Source organism: Haliotis rufescens, unplaced genomic scaffold (assembly GCF_023055435.1).
Source record: "Haliotis rufescens isolate VD_foot unplaced genomic scaffold, xgHalRufe1.0.p SCAF_5, whole genome shotgun sequence".
Classification (NCBI taxonomy): domain Eukaryota; kingdom Metazoa; phylum Mollusca; class Gastropoda; order Lepetellida; family Haliotidae; genus Haliotis; species Haliotis rufescens.
In genome coordinates this window covers 9,340,674-9,357,525 of record NW_025964223.1, presented here as the reverse complement: position 1 = coordinate 9,357,525, position 16,852 = coordinate 9,340,674, and the positions used below count along the sequence as shown (strand labels likewise).

Genomic DNA, 16,852 nt, shown 5'->3' with positions numbered 1-16,852 from the left:
GAACAAGACAATCAAGTGACTGACATCATGAACATCGATCCACGCAATTGGGAAAAGATGACATGCATCAACCAAGTCAGCGAGCCTGACCACCCGATCCCGTTTATCGCCTCTTACGACAAGTATAGTAGTTTTACGGCAAGCACGGGTTGCTGAAGACCTTTTCTACCCCGGATCTTCACGGGTCTCCTCTTTTGTGTGCGTGGGACACCAAAGACATATTCTCTTCCGCAAAACCCTAAGGGGCCTTTGCTCTGGAAATGATTTTAAATAATGCCACAAAATGCCACATTCTCGGGTTGATGTAGAATATCTGAGGATTCGCAGTTTTAGCAGCGTTCTTTAGTGAGTGAGTTTAGTTTAACGCCGCTTTTAACAGTATTCCAGTTATATCGCGGCGTGTCAGCTTAATGTGGGAGGAAAGCCCGAAGTGATGCAGGTCTCAGACGTTTACCACTTCGGTGAAACCCACGAGCACGGGCATGGTGCTGACAAACCTAGAAACATAATCGGGGCGAACCGGGATTCGAGCCCACAATCATAGGTTTCTGTCGTGTTCAAGGGACGCAACTCTGCACAGCGAATCGCGGCGCCTTAGACGACTGGGCCAGCCGTGCCCCCCAGCGTTCTTTAGACTAGCGATTGGCATTTTTAAAAGGTGATAGATAATTTGAGAAACATTTTAAGCGTCTTTCAAGTAAGCCAGCAGTACTTGTCTTGGGGAGTAGGAATATGAGTTGGTGTAATCCCACCGTCCTTATGGCCACAGCATGCAATATTCAGTAGCCCGTATCGGACATAAGACAATCTTGACACTGATGAAAGCCTGTCTTCTCTTCTTGAATGACAATCTGCTGACTCTTCATTGCTGCTATATATATCCCTCACAGCTTGTATCTTTCAGCTGGAGCGATGAATTATCGGCTTTGTTGAGGTCGTGTGGCTTTCAATGTCACTCACAACGCGAACCAGGAAATACGATGTGAGAGAAAACGTGAAAAAAATTACAGTCTGCAAACAAACCGCGAGGCGACTTAACCAGGCAACTCAGGTAGGGCCATTTGTATTCGGGGGAACGGTAATAAGGAAGATATTTCGTTTGAAATGTTAAACATGGCTGACATGTTTGTTTCGCTTGTCTGTCACTTGAACAATTAACGGAAATCCTCCCCTTGACATGCTTCTCTGATTGTCACGATCACGTGATTGTTCAAAGACACCGCCTTTATTCTGACAAAGTCGTTATTATCCCGTGCCACAAAACGATCGGAGCGCTACGTACGACTGACGTAAGTCTATGTTAAAGTATGGAAGTCGCGACACCTTATCGCTACGACTGTCGTAAGTCTATGTTAAAGTATGGAAGTCGCGACACCTTATCGCTACGACTGTCGTAGGTCTATGTTAAAGTATGGAAGTCGCGACACCTTAGCGCTACGACTGTCGTAAGTCTATGTTAAAGTATGGAAGTCGCGACACCTTATCGCTACGACTGTCGTAAGTCTATGTTAAAGTATGGAAGTCGCGACACCTTATCGCTACGACTGTCGTAAGTCTATGTTAAAGTATGGGAGTCGCGACACCTTATCGCTACGACTGTCGTAAGACTATGTTAAAGTATGGGAGTCGCGACAACTTATCGCTACGACTGTCGTAAGACTATGTTTAAGTATGGAAGTCGTGACACCTTATCGCTACGACTGTCGTAAGACTATGTTAAAGTATGGGAGTCGCGACACCTTATCGCTACGACTGTCGTAGGTCTATGTTAAAGTATGGGAGTCGCGACAACTTATCGCTACGACTGTCGTAAGACTATGTTTAAGTATGGAAGTCGTGACACCTTATCGCTACGACTGTCGTAAGACTATGTTAAAGTATGGGAGTCGCGACACCTTATCGCTACGACTGTCGTAGGTCTATGTTAAAGTATGGGAGTCGCGACACCTTATCGCTACGACTGTCGTAAGTCTATGTTAAAGTATGGGAGTCGCGACCCCTTATCGCTACGACTGTCGTACGTCTATGTTAAAGTATGGGAGTCGCGACACCTTATCGCCACGACTGTCGTAAGTCTATGTTAAAGTATGTGTAGATACAAGAAACACAAACTTCTGACACTCGCACCCACAGGGAATTTTATTACATGATGTTGAGCGTTAATCACAAGGTTCAGTACAAACGTTGAACAATATCCATTCAGATATAATCGTTGGTGAAGGAGTTGAATTGAACAGCTGACGTTGAACGGTAAAGACGACTCAAAATACAACTTCAAACTATGTTTACGTTCTAAGGCGTTATAATGAGGCAATTTCAGTCTCGTTATAAGACGACTATCTTTGTTTACATTGTTTACGTTGAATACGTTGGTGGGTGAGGTTCAGAAAACTAAAATAGAAAGAAAATACAATCCTTACTTTAGGCTGAACCAATTAAATAGTCAAAATTACAAATTTAAAAGAATAACAAACAACTGTCTGACAAAATACTCAAAATTGCTTACAACTGCCAAATGGTTACTGAATTGAAGTTATAAATGCATTGAGCACTTGAGAGATAAAATAATATTAACTTTGGCATTGAAAAATATGAGTTTACTTACATTTGTGTTGCTTTACACTTTAGAGAATGTAACCGTGGTCCTAACAAGATGGAGATTTGACTGATTGTGTGGGGAACATGTGCTTTTTAGATCATGTGACTTGAAATGGAATTGAGGCTGTAAACAAGTAATTAATTTATCTGCAAAAGTTTATTGAGAAATGGGGATTTGAACTCACAATGTCTAGCTTTCAAAGGTCATGTGACATATTATGACCAAACACTTTATCCACTAAGCCAAAGTGAGGAGGTTCAAATGAAGATGACTTTAAGTGGACCAAATATTTAACTAAGAAAAACTTTGTTTTTTAAAAATAAATGAAACTTAAACCATTACCAAAATATAGAAAATGAACTTTAAACAAAACTCTTGAAACAGATGAAAAACACCATTTCTGCATTTACATACTCGGCCTCTTAAACATACATGTTTAACCTAACTACTAAATGCAGAATATAAATAATCAACCATTCCAATCAATTGTCTTTTAGAGTCTCTGAATCACATAACTGCAATGTCAATTAAACACTGATTAGTTCACTTTTCACTTGGTACCAGCAAAACAAGTTTGGTCACTGGTCGACGTAGTTCAGAGTTCAGAGTCTTTATCTGAACACTGCGGATAAAGCCATCTTTATCGGCCTCTACACTGATCACACGTCCCATAGACCAGCAGGATCTATGGAGATTGTCATCTTTGACGAGCACAATGTCGTTGATCATCAGATTGCGTTGAGGTGTATTCCACTTCTGGCGTTCTTGTAGAGAGAGCAGATACTCCTTTTTCCATCTTGTCCAGAACACGTTGGCAAGATACTGGATTCTGCGCCATCGCCGACGCATGTACATATCGTCTCGTTGAAACTGTCCAGGAGGAGCTACATATACGTTGGACTTCATCTTTAGCAGATGATTTGGTGACAATGGAGTGAGGTCTCTGGGATCACTGGAAGGTGTTGTCAGAGGTCTTGAGTTGATTATCTCTTCAACTTCACACATCAAGGTTCTGAATGACTCGTCCTCAATTCTATCTCCAAACTCACACAGCATTGGAGCCAGAACCTTTCTAACTGATCGCACCATCCTTTCCCAGGCCCCTCCCATGTGGCTAGCTGATGGTGGGATGAAGTGCCAGTCTATGTTGACTTTTAGCAGATGAGATTTCACAAGTTCATATTCTAAAAAGGACTATTCTGCATCGTCTTCTCAGAAACAACAAGCGTGTTTTATGTGTTCTATTGATCACCAAGGGATGGTCCCCTGAAAGTCCCGACCTGCACGTTATTATTTGAGACGTAATTGCAACATATATGTTTCTATTGAAAACATAAAAATTAGTATATTTAAAAAATACATTCATATTTACTTCATTGCATAAAAGATAAGATAAGATTTGAAATGTTTATCAATATATTAACTTCATTTCACAATAAAAATGAATATTGCTTTGGCAGAAATGGGTTTTTACTCCTTAAGGAGGCACGGGTGGCCCAATCGTATAAGGCGATGGATTTCGCTGTGCAGAGTTGCGACCCTTAGGCTTGCCAGGAACCCATGATCGTGGTTTCGATCGTCCTGATTATGCTTCTAGAGTTGTCAGCACAACACCCGTGATCGTAGGTTTAACTGGTGTTTCAGACATCCATCACTTCTGGTTTTCCTCCCGCATCAATCCGACAGGCCGTGATATAACTGGAAGTTTATTAAAAACGGCGTTTAACCAAATTCTCTCACTCTTAACACTACACACTCCAACGGCTGATATTTCACTACCTGTGTATGTTTCCAGGTTTGTCAGCACCATACCCGTGCTCGTAGATTTCATCAAAGTGATAAACGTCTGACACCTGCATCACTTCGGGTTTTCCAAAGTTTCCCAACGTTAAGTTGACAAGCGGGGATAAACATGTAACTGGAATACTGTTCAAAACGGCGTTAAAACCAACTCACTCACTCACTCAGTACCTCACTACCTGTGATCTCTCGGTTGTGTGCGGTCCAGATCGTCAACAGATGGACCCGACACCTCCCTCATCACAATCAATGGCTTTTTATATAGCTGCATTTACGGTTGGCTTGCGTCACGTGTTGACTAATAATACGATTTGTCCTTCAGGTAGTTGGTGGTGACACCAGATGACAAATACATCTGTGATTGTGACGTACTTTCATACCAATAACCGGATTTTGAGATATCATTGGATAGTCATGTGCATAAAAAATGATTTTCTCGTTATTTCGATTTTTTTCGTAATTTCAATTTATTTAAAAAAAAACGGAATTTCGATTTTTATACATAAACATGAAATAAGGAGAGACATAATCGAAATAACGAGAAAATAATCGATGTCACGGGAGAATAACTTCACGCTTATAGAAAGAACTCAAAATATCGAGAAAATAATTGAAAAAGCGAGAAATTTCGATTTAATAATAAATAAAATTATGCTACCAAGGTGGCACCATTAGGCTTTCGTACTCGACAGCCTGCGGCTCTCTCACGTTGCATTTACTCTACATGTATATCCTCATTCGTGGCCAACTCGTGTTATTCCGGGACAAGCCGAATCTTCTTGCAGGTTACGGAAAGAGGCGAGTGGTGACGAATGGTATATCTAAGAGAACCATCGTTTTGGCACTCGATTTTGCACAGTTATTTCCCAATCACGCGACGGACGTTGGTTATTATCTAATAATAATCGTAGACCTAACTTGAAATACGAGTTCTGTGATTTCTTAATATATATATTTCCTTCATTGTTATCATGTAATTTTGTAACCGCTGACGTGGCCTTGTGAGAAGAGACGATTTAACGTCTCACAAGAATGGCAAAGTGAGACATCAGCATCAATAACAGCAGTAACATCGAAATCAGTAATATCGCCACCAGCACCATCAACATCAGCAAATTCGACACCGGCAACATCGACAATAGTAACATTGACACTAGGAACATCGATACCAGCAACATCGACACTAGTAACATTGACACCAGTACCATCAACATCAGCAACATCGACACCAGCAACATCAACATCAGCAACATCGACACTAGTAACATCAATACCAGCACCATCAACACCAGTAACATCGATACCAGCAACATCGACACTAGTAACATTGACACTAGTAACATTGACACTAGTAACATTGACACCAGTAACATCGACACCAGTAACATCGATACCAGCAACATCGACACTAGTAACATTGACACCAGTAACATCGACACCAGTAACATCGACACCAGTAACATCGACACTAGTAACATTGACACCAGTAACATCGACACTAGTAACATTGACACCAGTAACATCGATACAAGTAACATCGATACAAGTAACATCGACACTAGTAACATCGATACAAGTAACATCGATACAAGTAACATTGACACCAGTAACATCGATACAAGTAACATCGATACAAGTAACATTGACACCAGTAACATCGATACAAGTAACATCGATACAAGTAACATTGACACCAGTAACATCGATACAAGTAACATCGATACAAGTAACATCGATACCAGCAACATCGACACTAGTAACATTGACACCAGTAACATCGATACAAGTAACATCGATACCAGCAACATCGACACTAGTAACATCGATACAAGCAAAATCGACACTAGTAACATTGACACTAGTAACATCGACACTAGTAACATTGACACCAGCAACATCGACACCAGTAACATCGATACCAGTAACATTGACACCAGTAACATCGACACCAGTAACATCGACACTAGTAACATCGACACTAGTAACATCGACACTAGTAACATCGATACAAGCAAAATCGACACTAGTAACATTGACACCAGTAACATCGACACTAGTAACATTGACACCAGTAACATCGACACCAGTAACATTGACACTAGTAACATCGACACCAGTAACATCGACACTAGTAACATCGACACTAGTAACATCGACACTAGTAACATTGACACTAGTAACATCGACACTAGTAACATTGACACCAGCAACATCGACACTAGTAACATCGACACTAGTAACATCGACACCAGCAACATCGACACTAGTAACATCGACACTAGTAACATCGACATCACTAACATCAATACCAGCACCATCAACACCAGTAACATCGATACCAGCAACATCGACACTAGTAACATCGACATCACTAACATCAATACCAGCACCATCAACACCAGTAACATCGATACCAGCAACATCGACACTAGTAACATCGACATCACTAACATCAATACCAGCACCATCAACACCAGTAACATCAATACCAGCACCATCAACACCAGTAACATCGATACCAGCAACATCGACACTAGTAACATCGACATCACTAACATCAATACCAGCACCATCAACACCAGTAACATCGATACCAGCAACATCGACACTAGTAACATCGATACCAGCAACATCGACACTAGTAACATCGACATCACTAACATCGACACTAGTAACATCAATACCAGCACCATCAACACCAGTAACATCGATACCAGCAACATCGACACTAGTAACATTGACACCAGTAACATTGACACCAGTAACATCGACACCAGTAACATCGACACCAGTAACATCGACACTAGTAACATTGACACCAGTAACATCGATACAAGTAACATCGATACCAGCAACATCGACACTAGTAACATTGACACCAGTAACATCGATACAAGTAACATCGATACCAGCAACATCGACACTAGTAACATCGATACAAGCAAAATCGACACTAGTAACATTGACACTAGTAACATCGACACTAGTAACATTGACACTAGTAACATCGACACCAGTAACATCGACACTAGTAACATTGACACTAGTAACATCGACACCAGTAACATCGACACTAGTAACATCGACACTAGTAACATTGACACTAGTAACATCGACACCAGTAACATCGACACCAGTAACATCGACACTAGTAACATCGACACCAGTAACATCGACACTAGTAACATCGACACTAGTAACATTGACACTAGTAACATCGACACCAGTAACATCGACACTAGTAACATCGACACTAGTAACATTGACACTAGTAACATCGACACCAGTAACATCGACACTAGTAACATCGACACCAGTAACATCGACACTAGTAACATCGACACTAGTAACATTGACACTAGTAACATCGACACCAGTAACATCGACACTAGTAACATCGACACTAGTAACATTGACACTAGTAACATCGACACCAGTAACATCGACACTAGTAACATCGACACTAGTAACATTGACACCAGTAACATCGACACCAGTAACATCGACACTAGTAACATCGACACTAGTAACATCGACACTAGTAACATTGACACTAGTAACATTGACACTAGTAACATTGACACCAGTAACATTGACACTAGTAACATCGACACCAGTAACATCGACACTAGTAACATCGACACTAGTAACATTGACACTAGTAACATCGACACCAGTAACATCGACACTAGTAACATCGACACTAGTAACATCGACACCAGTAACATCGACACTAGTAACATTGACACTAGTAACATTGACACTAGTAACATCGACACCAGTAACATCGACACCAGTAACATCGATACCAGCAACATCGACACTAGTAACATCGACATCACTAACATCAATACCAGCACCATCAACACCAGTAACATCGACACCAGTAACATCGATACCAGCAACATCGACACCAGTAACATCGATACAAGCAAAATCGACACTAGTAACATTGACACTAGTAACATCGACACTAGTAACATTGACACCAGCAACATCGACACCAGTAACATCGATACCAGCAACATCGACACTAGTAACATCGACATCACTAACATCAATACCAGCACCATCAACACCAGTAACATCGATACCAGCAACATCGACACTAGTAACATCGACATCACTAACATCAATACCAGCACCATCAACACCAGTAACATCGATACCAGCAACATCAACACCAGTAACATCAATACCAGCACCATCAACACCAGTAACATCGATACCAGCAACATCGACACTAGTAACATCGACATCACTAACATCAATACCAGCACCATCAACACCAGTAACATCGATACCAGCAACATCGACACTAGTAACATTGACACTAGTTATATAGCGACATCATCAATATCAGCACATCGACACCAGCGACGTCAGCAACATCGATATCAGTACCATCGACACCAGCAGCAGCCATATCCGCAACATCGACACCAGTGCCATCAACATCAGCAACATCGATACCAGCAGCATCGACATTAAAACCATCGCGAGCAGCATCGAAACGCGCAACATCGTAACCTGTAATATCAACAGTAACAACATCGCCACAGCAACATCGACACTCCCATTATTCACACTCGCAACATCGACACTCCCATTATTCACACTCGCAACATCGACACTCCCATTATTCACACTCGCAACATCGACTCTCCCATTATTCACACTCGCAACATCGACACTCCCATTATTCACACTCGCAACATCGACACTCCCATTATTCACACTCGCAACATCGACACTCCCATTATTCACCCTCGCAACATCGACACTCCCATTATTCACACTCGCAACATCGACACTCCCATTATTCACACTCGCAACATCGACACTCCCATTATTCACACTCGCAACATCGACACTCCCATTATTCACTCTCGCAACATCGACGCTCCCATTATTCACACTTGCAACATCGACGCTCCCATTATTCACACTCGCAACATCGACACTCCCATTATTCACACTCGCAACATCGACACTCCCATTATTCACACTCGCAACATCGACACTCCCATTATTCACACTCGCAACATCGACACTCCCATTATTCACACTCGCAACATCGACACTCCCATTATTCACACTCGCAACATCGACACTCCCATTATTTTCCCTCGCAACATCGACACTCCCATTATTCACACTCGCAACATCGACACTCCCATTATTTTCCCTCGCAACATCGACGCTCCCATTATTCACACTCGCAACATCGACACTCCCATTATTCACCCTCGCAACATCGACACTCCCATTATTCACACTCGCAACATAGACACTAACAATATTGACACCAGCAAAATAGATACCACCAACATCGACACTCCTAAGATTGACACTCGTAACTTCCACACAATTACTGTTTCCACACAAGGCATACGATCCCCGCGAGGATCATGTGTGGCGGAATGGCATGATTAAACACGGAACACGCAGAAGCCGACACGACACACATGTCTGACGTTTGTACTGATTTAGTTCACCTGAAAACACCAAACTTATTCATGATGAAATTGGTTCAAAACTCCCCATGATAATGTCACACACAGACGTATGTAACATAATTGTGAACACACTTTTTCCCGGGAGGCATTCGTGACCGCTTATGTTTTACCGGAACAAGCCGATTAATGACGTTTTTCAGGTTACGGAAAAGGTCGAGTGTTGACGAGTGAATACAACATGGTGAAACGTGTTGACATGGCGGCGTTCAGCTGGATAGCGGGTAACCATCCATGGCCCGTCTGCAGAGAGTGATCACAGCTACGACAAATGTAGCTACTTGAACATAGACTTACACCAGTGGTGTTACTTTGTGCAAGTTGACCTAGATAAGTAAACATGCCGTATTTAGAATATAATCAGGAAAAAGGATTATACAAAACTAGCACAAACAGCCGCAGTTATCATAAATAGCGACGGCGTTTATGATGGTTGTTTGGTTGGTTACTTTGTTGTTTAACGCCGCACTCAGCAATATTTCAGCTATATGACGGCGGTCTAGAAATAATCAAGTCTGGACCAGACAATCCAGTGATTGATATCATGAGCATCGATCCACGCAATTGGGATCGATGACATGTATCAACCAAGTCAGTGAGCCTGACCACCCGATCCCGTTAGTCGCCTCTTACGACAAGCATAGTCGCCTTTTACGGCAAGCATGGGTTGCTGAAGACCTATTCTACCCCGGAATCTTCATGGGTCCGTTTATGATGGGAAATGCGTTAACGTCCTACATCAGTCTGAGAATTAATTCTGCTTTGACAGTGGTTTCGGGATTATTGTAACAGGCCAGCTTTAATTGTTGTTTCTTCGTTTGGGTATGATTTCAAATCAAGTATTTGTATACTTTTACAATATCTACAGTTCGAGAAGAAACTGTTTTCAGTGTATGTCGCTATTTTTCCATCGCTACACACGATTGCATTAATTCTGATGCCAGGCAATATGTTGACTAATACTGCCTTAGTATCACAGTCTAACATGTGGAAACATTGTCCAATACATTTATACTTAACAGCCTCGGTGTCACAGCATACCGAGTAGAAACATTGTCCAATACACCTAACTTAACAGCCTCGGTGTCACAGCATAGCATGTGGAAACATTGTCCAATACACCTAACTTAACAGCCTCAGTGTCACAGCATGCCACGTGGAAACATTGTCCAATACATTTATACTTAACAGCCTCGGTGTCACAGCATACCATGTGGAAACATTGTCCAATACATTTATACTTAACAGCCTCGATGTCACAGCATACCATGTGGAAACATTGTTCAATCCATTTATACTTAACAGCCTCGATGTCACAGCATACCATGTGGAAACATTGTTCAATACATTTATACTCAACAGCCTCAGTGTCAGAGCATACCATGTGGAAACATTGTTCAATCCATTTATACTCAACAGCCTCGGTGTCACAGCATACCATGTGGAAACATTGTCCAATACATCTAACTAAACAGCCTCGGTGTCACAGCATACCATGTGGAAACATTGTTCAATACACCTAACTTAACAGCCTCGGTGTCACAGCATACCATGTGGAAACATTGTCCAATACATCTAACTTAACAGCCTCAGTGTCACAGCATACCATGTGGAAACATTGTTCAATCCATTTATACTCAACAGCCTCGGTGTCACAGCATACCATGTGGAAACATTGTCCAATACATCTAACTAAACAGCCTCGGTGTCACAGCATACCATGTGGAAACATTGTTCAATACACCTAACTTAACAGCCTCGGTGTCACAGCATACCATGTGGAAACATTGTCCAATACATCTAACTTAACAGCCTCAGTGTCACAGCATACCATGTGGAAACATTGTTCAATACATTTATACTCAACAGCCTCAGTGTCACAGCATACCATGTGGAAACATTGTCCAATACATTTATACTTAACAGCCTCGGTGTCACAGCATACCATGTGGAAACATTGTCCAATACATTTATACTCAACAGCCTTAGCATCACAGCATACCATGTGGAAACATTGTCCAATACATTTATACTCAACACCTGGAAATGTAATAGAGATATTTGTCATTTGGATTTGTTGAGCGTGCCTACACGTACATGTATGTATTATCTGTTGCTGTGTGGTTATCGACGTTGAAACATTGAATGAATCAAAGATGGCGATATTACATCTGATAATCTATCATACCATGATGCTAGGGTTTCGGACATTCACTTTACTGGTTCTCTCGAATGCTGAATAACTCGAACATTTTTCCCACAAGTTCGACACAAAGAGGATCCACTGTATATCGAGATTCAAGATATGTATTGTATTCAAGACCAAATGACCCATGTTCAAACAATATTAATAAATCTAGCATGTGCGAGGCTACATGTCACCGCTTAACTGAAATATACATACCAGATATTAAGTACAATATTTAAAAAAATATTTTATTTTAAGTTCTATCAGCGTCTTTAATGTACACAGTTTTGTCATATCGTGGGGGAAATATATTCATTAACTAACATTATGACTAAATATACCCCCTGCGTCTTTATAGTGGAGACAATTGGATGATTCTTTATACCTATATCTTATCTGACAGTTTCTGTAATATGTAATGTTATATAACATTGTGAACGTCATATTAGATAACAGCGAGTCATGCGACTGACAGATGTAATTTGACAATGGATATAAACCTCTTATGACGGACAGCGGTCAAGTGTGTCAACATGACCTTGAGGCAGACGGACCACTGTCCGAGGTGATGGTCATTTAGACTAGATGGCCGACAGTAATCTGATTTGACCATCTAAACTTGTATCCACACGTGCTGACATAAAAGGGGTTGAACGCGTATAGCTCATAAAGATTCGTGTTCACATATTCAGACAGGCAGACATTTATTCAGAATAATACCACTGGCCCAAAATACATTAGAATAACAGAGATATAACCATCTGCACAATATAGTTATACATAATACATACAGTAGATGTGTGGTTATATCAAGAATAATTTAAGGAACAGTATTTCTTAGTTGATTTACGTTTAGGAGGAATACGCTTACGTTATGAAATATTTCATAATCTTGTGATGGAATCAATTTTATGAAAGAATGTTTGATGGGGTGGTTATATATTTACCCATTGAGTTATTTCTTGGGAGGTTATAAAGTTCACACACAAATAAAAGTTCACATATTTACGACCTCACACTAACAATGTTAACGGTAATTTTTCGTAGAGTTAATGAGTTGATGTTATTTACCGCTCATGCGGCAATATGGCAACTCTATCAAGGCGGCTGGTAAAATAGGCCAAATATTGACTGCAAGCAACAATCTACGCTAAAGGGATACGAAGGCAAACAATCACCCTGTTATCACCGGGATAGCTAGTGATGTTGAGTCCCTTAAAGATTCAGGGGTAGAATAGGTCTTCAGCAACCCATGACTGCCGTGAGAGGCGACTAACGGGATCTGATGGTCAGGCTCGGTGACTTGGTTGATGCCTGTCATCGTATCCCAGTTGTTTAGATCGATGCTCATGATGCCAATCACTGGATTAGCTGGACTCGACCCGAATATTTACAGACTGACGTCATATAGCTGGACCAATGCTGAGTGCGGCGTTAAAAAAACAAACAAACAAACAAACAAACTAGGGTTGTTGTGTTCCTGCTTGATGTAACCGTTGTGTAAAAAAGATATGGTCTCGCAGTTCCTACTTTTGTGTTCTTGTGGAAACCTACATAGAAAGACGCACATGCTCCCTGTCGGCCGAGTGTTTGTGGTGGAGTTTAGTATTAACATAGCATTCATTCTCTATACCAGAACCGCCTCCATGGTCTATAGAGCGTCTGACCGGAGAGCGGTAGGTCGGTGGTTCGATCCCCTGACCGCGTCATACCAATATACGTTAACGGATCATACTTGTTGTTACCCTGCCTTACGCTCGGCATAAGGGGCTAATACAAGGACTGGTCGACTCGTAATCACTATACTGTGTCTGAGTGGGGTATTCATGTTTAACTGCGGCTTGGCATCTCAGTGTGCCAGCACAAAAAAGGACATTAGTTCGGACCATAACAAGCACACACGCACGCACGCGTGCTGGTACATACGTTCATGCCCGTCGCTATATACGTACAGTTATCTTGTACGCAATTTTAAACCCCATTTCGCATAACCTATCTGTACAGATTAAGCAGTAGAATAGTGTAGTAGTTCTCGTGTTTCTTCGTAGGACGCCTGGTCCTTGTTCACGTCACTAAACAATCACAAATAAAGACCACTTTTGATGTCTCTCGATCAATGACAAATCAATAATATTTTTAAACACAGGTGTAACTGATGCATGTCCACGCAGAGCTGCGCGTAGGTGTACTCGCGATGGCGAATGTCAAATCAATGCGCAAACATACTTTCGTCAATCGATTGTCACGCTTGCACGCTGATTGCGTTGAAAAAGCTAAACCTATACCGAGACATTGCATCCGGCTTAGTGTGTGGTATTTGTGATGTGGATACGGTAAAACACGCCACTGTGCTGAGACTACGATATATATTATATATTTAAACCCGGGAGTTAATCTGGGAGTGTGTGTGTGTGTGTGTGTGTGTGTGTGTGTGTGTGTGTGTGTGTGTGTGTGTGTGTGTGTGTGTGTGTGTGTGTGTGTGTGTGTGTGTGTGTGTTGTATTGTATGTGTGTTACGTGTATGCGTGTGTTATATGTGTTGTGTGTCTTGTGTTGTATGAGAAAGTTGTGAGTGTAATGTGTTGTGTGTATGTGTTGTGTGTATGTTTTGTGTGTGATGTGCTGTGTGTATGTGTTGTGTTGCTTTGGTTTGAATAAGTATGCTATGTTGTGTGTATATGTTGTATGTGTATGTGTTGTGTGTGTATGTGTTGTGTGTGATGTTGTGTGTATTTGCTGTGTGTATGTTTTGTGTGTGATGTGCTGTGTGTATATGTTGTGTTGCTTTGGTTGGAATGAGTATGCTGTGTTGTGTGTGTTATGTTGTGTGTGTATGTGTTGTGTGTGTGTGTGTTGTGTGTTATGTTGTGTGTATGTGTTGTGTGTATGTGTTGTGTGTGATGTGTGTATGTGTTGGGCGTGTATGTGTTGTGTGTATGTTGTGTGTGTATGTGCTGTGCGTGGATGTGTTGTGTGTTATGTTGTGTGTATGTGTTGTGTGTGTATGTTTTGTGTGGGATGCATTGTCTGTTTGTGTGTTGTGTGCGTGTCGTGTATGTATATTGCGTGTATGTGTTGTGTGTATTTGTGTTTTGTGTGTATGTGTTGTGTGTGATGTATATGTGTGTTGTGGGTGTTGCTTGTATGTGTTGTGTCTGTGGTGTTGTGTGTGGTGTTGTGCAGGTTGTGTTGTGTGTGTGTGTGTTGTATTGTGTGTGCTTCGTTTTGTGTGTTTGGTGTTACGTGTGTGTGTAGTGGTCTGTGCGTGTGTGTTATGCGTGTGTTGTATGTGTGTTTTGTGTGTTGTGTTTTGTATAACTTTTGTGTCGTAGTGTGTGTGTTTATTGTGTGTGTTGTTTCAGTTTGGTATGTGTGTGTTGTGTTGTGCGTTTTGTATTTGTTTTGAGTGTGTGTGTTGTGCTGTGTATGGATTGCGTTGTGCGTTTTGTATGTGTGTGTGTTGTGTGTGGTGTTGTATGTTGTATTGTGTGTGGTGTTGTATGTTGTATTGTGTGTGTTGTTGAATGTTGTATTGTGTGTGTTGTATGTTGTATTGTGTTTCTTGTGTGTGGTATTGTTTGTTGTATTGTGTGTGTGTTGTTGTTTGTTGTATTGTGTGTGTTGTTGTATGTTGTATTGTGTGTGGTGTTGTATGTTGTATTGTGTGTGGTGTTGTATGTTGTATTGTGTGTGTTGTTGTATGTTGTATTGTGTGTGTTGTTGTATGTTGTATTCTGTGTGGTGTTGTATGTTGTATTGTGTTTCTTGTGTGTGGTATTGTTTGTTGTATTGTGTGTGGTGTTGTATGTTGTATTGTGTGTGTTGTTGTATGTTGTATTCTGTGTGGTGTTGTATGTTGTATTGTGTTTCTTGTGTGTGGTGTTGTATGTTGTATTGTGTGTGGTATTGTTTGTTGTATTGTGTGTGGTGTTGTATGTTGTATTGTGTGTGGTGTTGTATGTTGTATTGTGGGTGGTGTTGTATGTTGTATTGTGGGTGGTGTTGTATGTTGTATTGTGGGTGGTGTTGTATGTTGTATTGTGTTTCTTGTGTGTGGTGTTGTATGTTGTATTGTGTGTGGTGTTGTATGTTGTATTGTGTGTTGTGTTGTATGTTGTATTGTGTGTGGTGTTGTATGTTGTATTGTGTGTGGTGTTGTATGTTGTATTGTGTTTCTTGTGTGTGGTGTTGTATGTTGTATTGTGTGTGGTGTTGTTTGTTGTATTGTGTGTGGTGTTGTATGTTGTATTGTGTGTGGTGTTGTATGTTGTATTGTGGGTGGTGTTGTATGTTGTATTGTGTGTGGTGTTGTATGTTGTACTGTGTGTGGTGTTGTATGTTGTATTGTGGGTGGTGTTGTATGTTGTATTGTGTTTCTTGTGTGTGGTGTTGTATGTTGTATTGTGTGTGGTGTTGTATGTTGTATTGTGTGTGGTGTTGTATGTTGTATTGTGTGTGGTGTTGTATGTTGTATTGTGTTTCTTGTGTGTGGTGTTGTATGTTGTATTGTGTGTGGTGTTGTATGTTGTATTGTGTGTGGTGTTGTATGTTGTATTGTGTGTGGTGTTGTATGTTGTACTGTGTGTGGTGTTGTATGTTGTATTGTGGGTGGTGTTGTATGTTGTATTGTGTTTCTTGTGTGTGGTGTTGTATGTTGTATTGTGTGTGGTGTTGTATGTTGTATTGTGTGTGGTGTTGTATGTTGTATTGTGTGTGGTGTTGTATGTTGTATTGTGTTTCTTGTGTGTGG

The 16,852-nt window shown here is 41.0% G+C and overlaps 1 protein-coding gene across 1 annotated transcript; it reads right to left on the bottom strand.

Annotated features, from left to right (window-relative positions):
• Positions 1-2,121: 2,121 nt before the first annotated feature.
• LOC124128261 lies at positions 2,122-3,706 on the bottom strand. The gene is made up of 2 exons (XM_048384368.1): positions 2,606-3,706; positions 2,122-2,391 (listed from the first exon to the last, which is right to left on the bottom strand). Exon 1 carries the CDS (start codon positions 3,686-3,688, stop codon positions 3,143-3,145), a length of 546 nt encoding a protein of 181 aa, XP_048240325.1. The 5' UTR covers positions 3,689-3,706; the 3' UTR covers positions 2,122-2,391; positions 2,606-3,142.
• Positions 3,707-16,852: the final 13,146 nt, after the last annotated feature.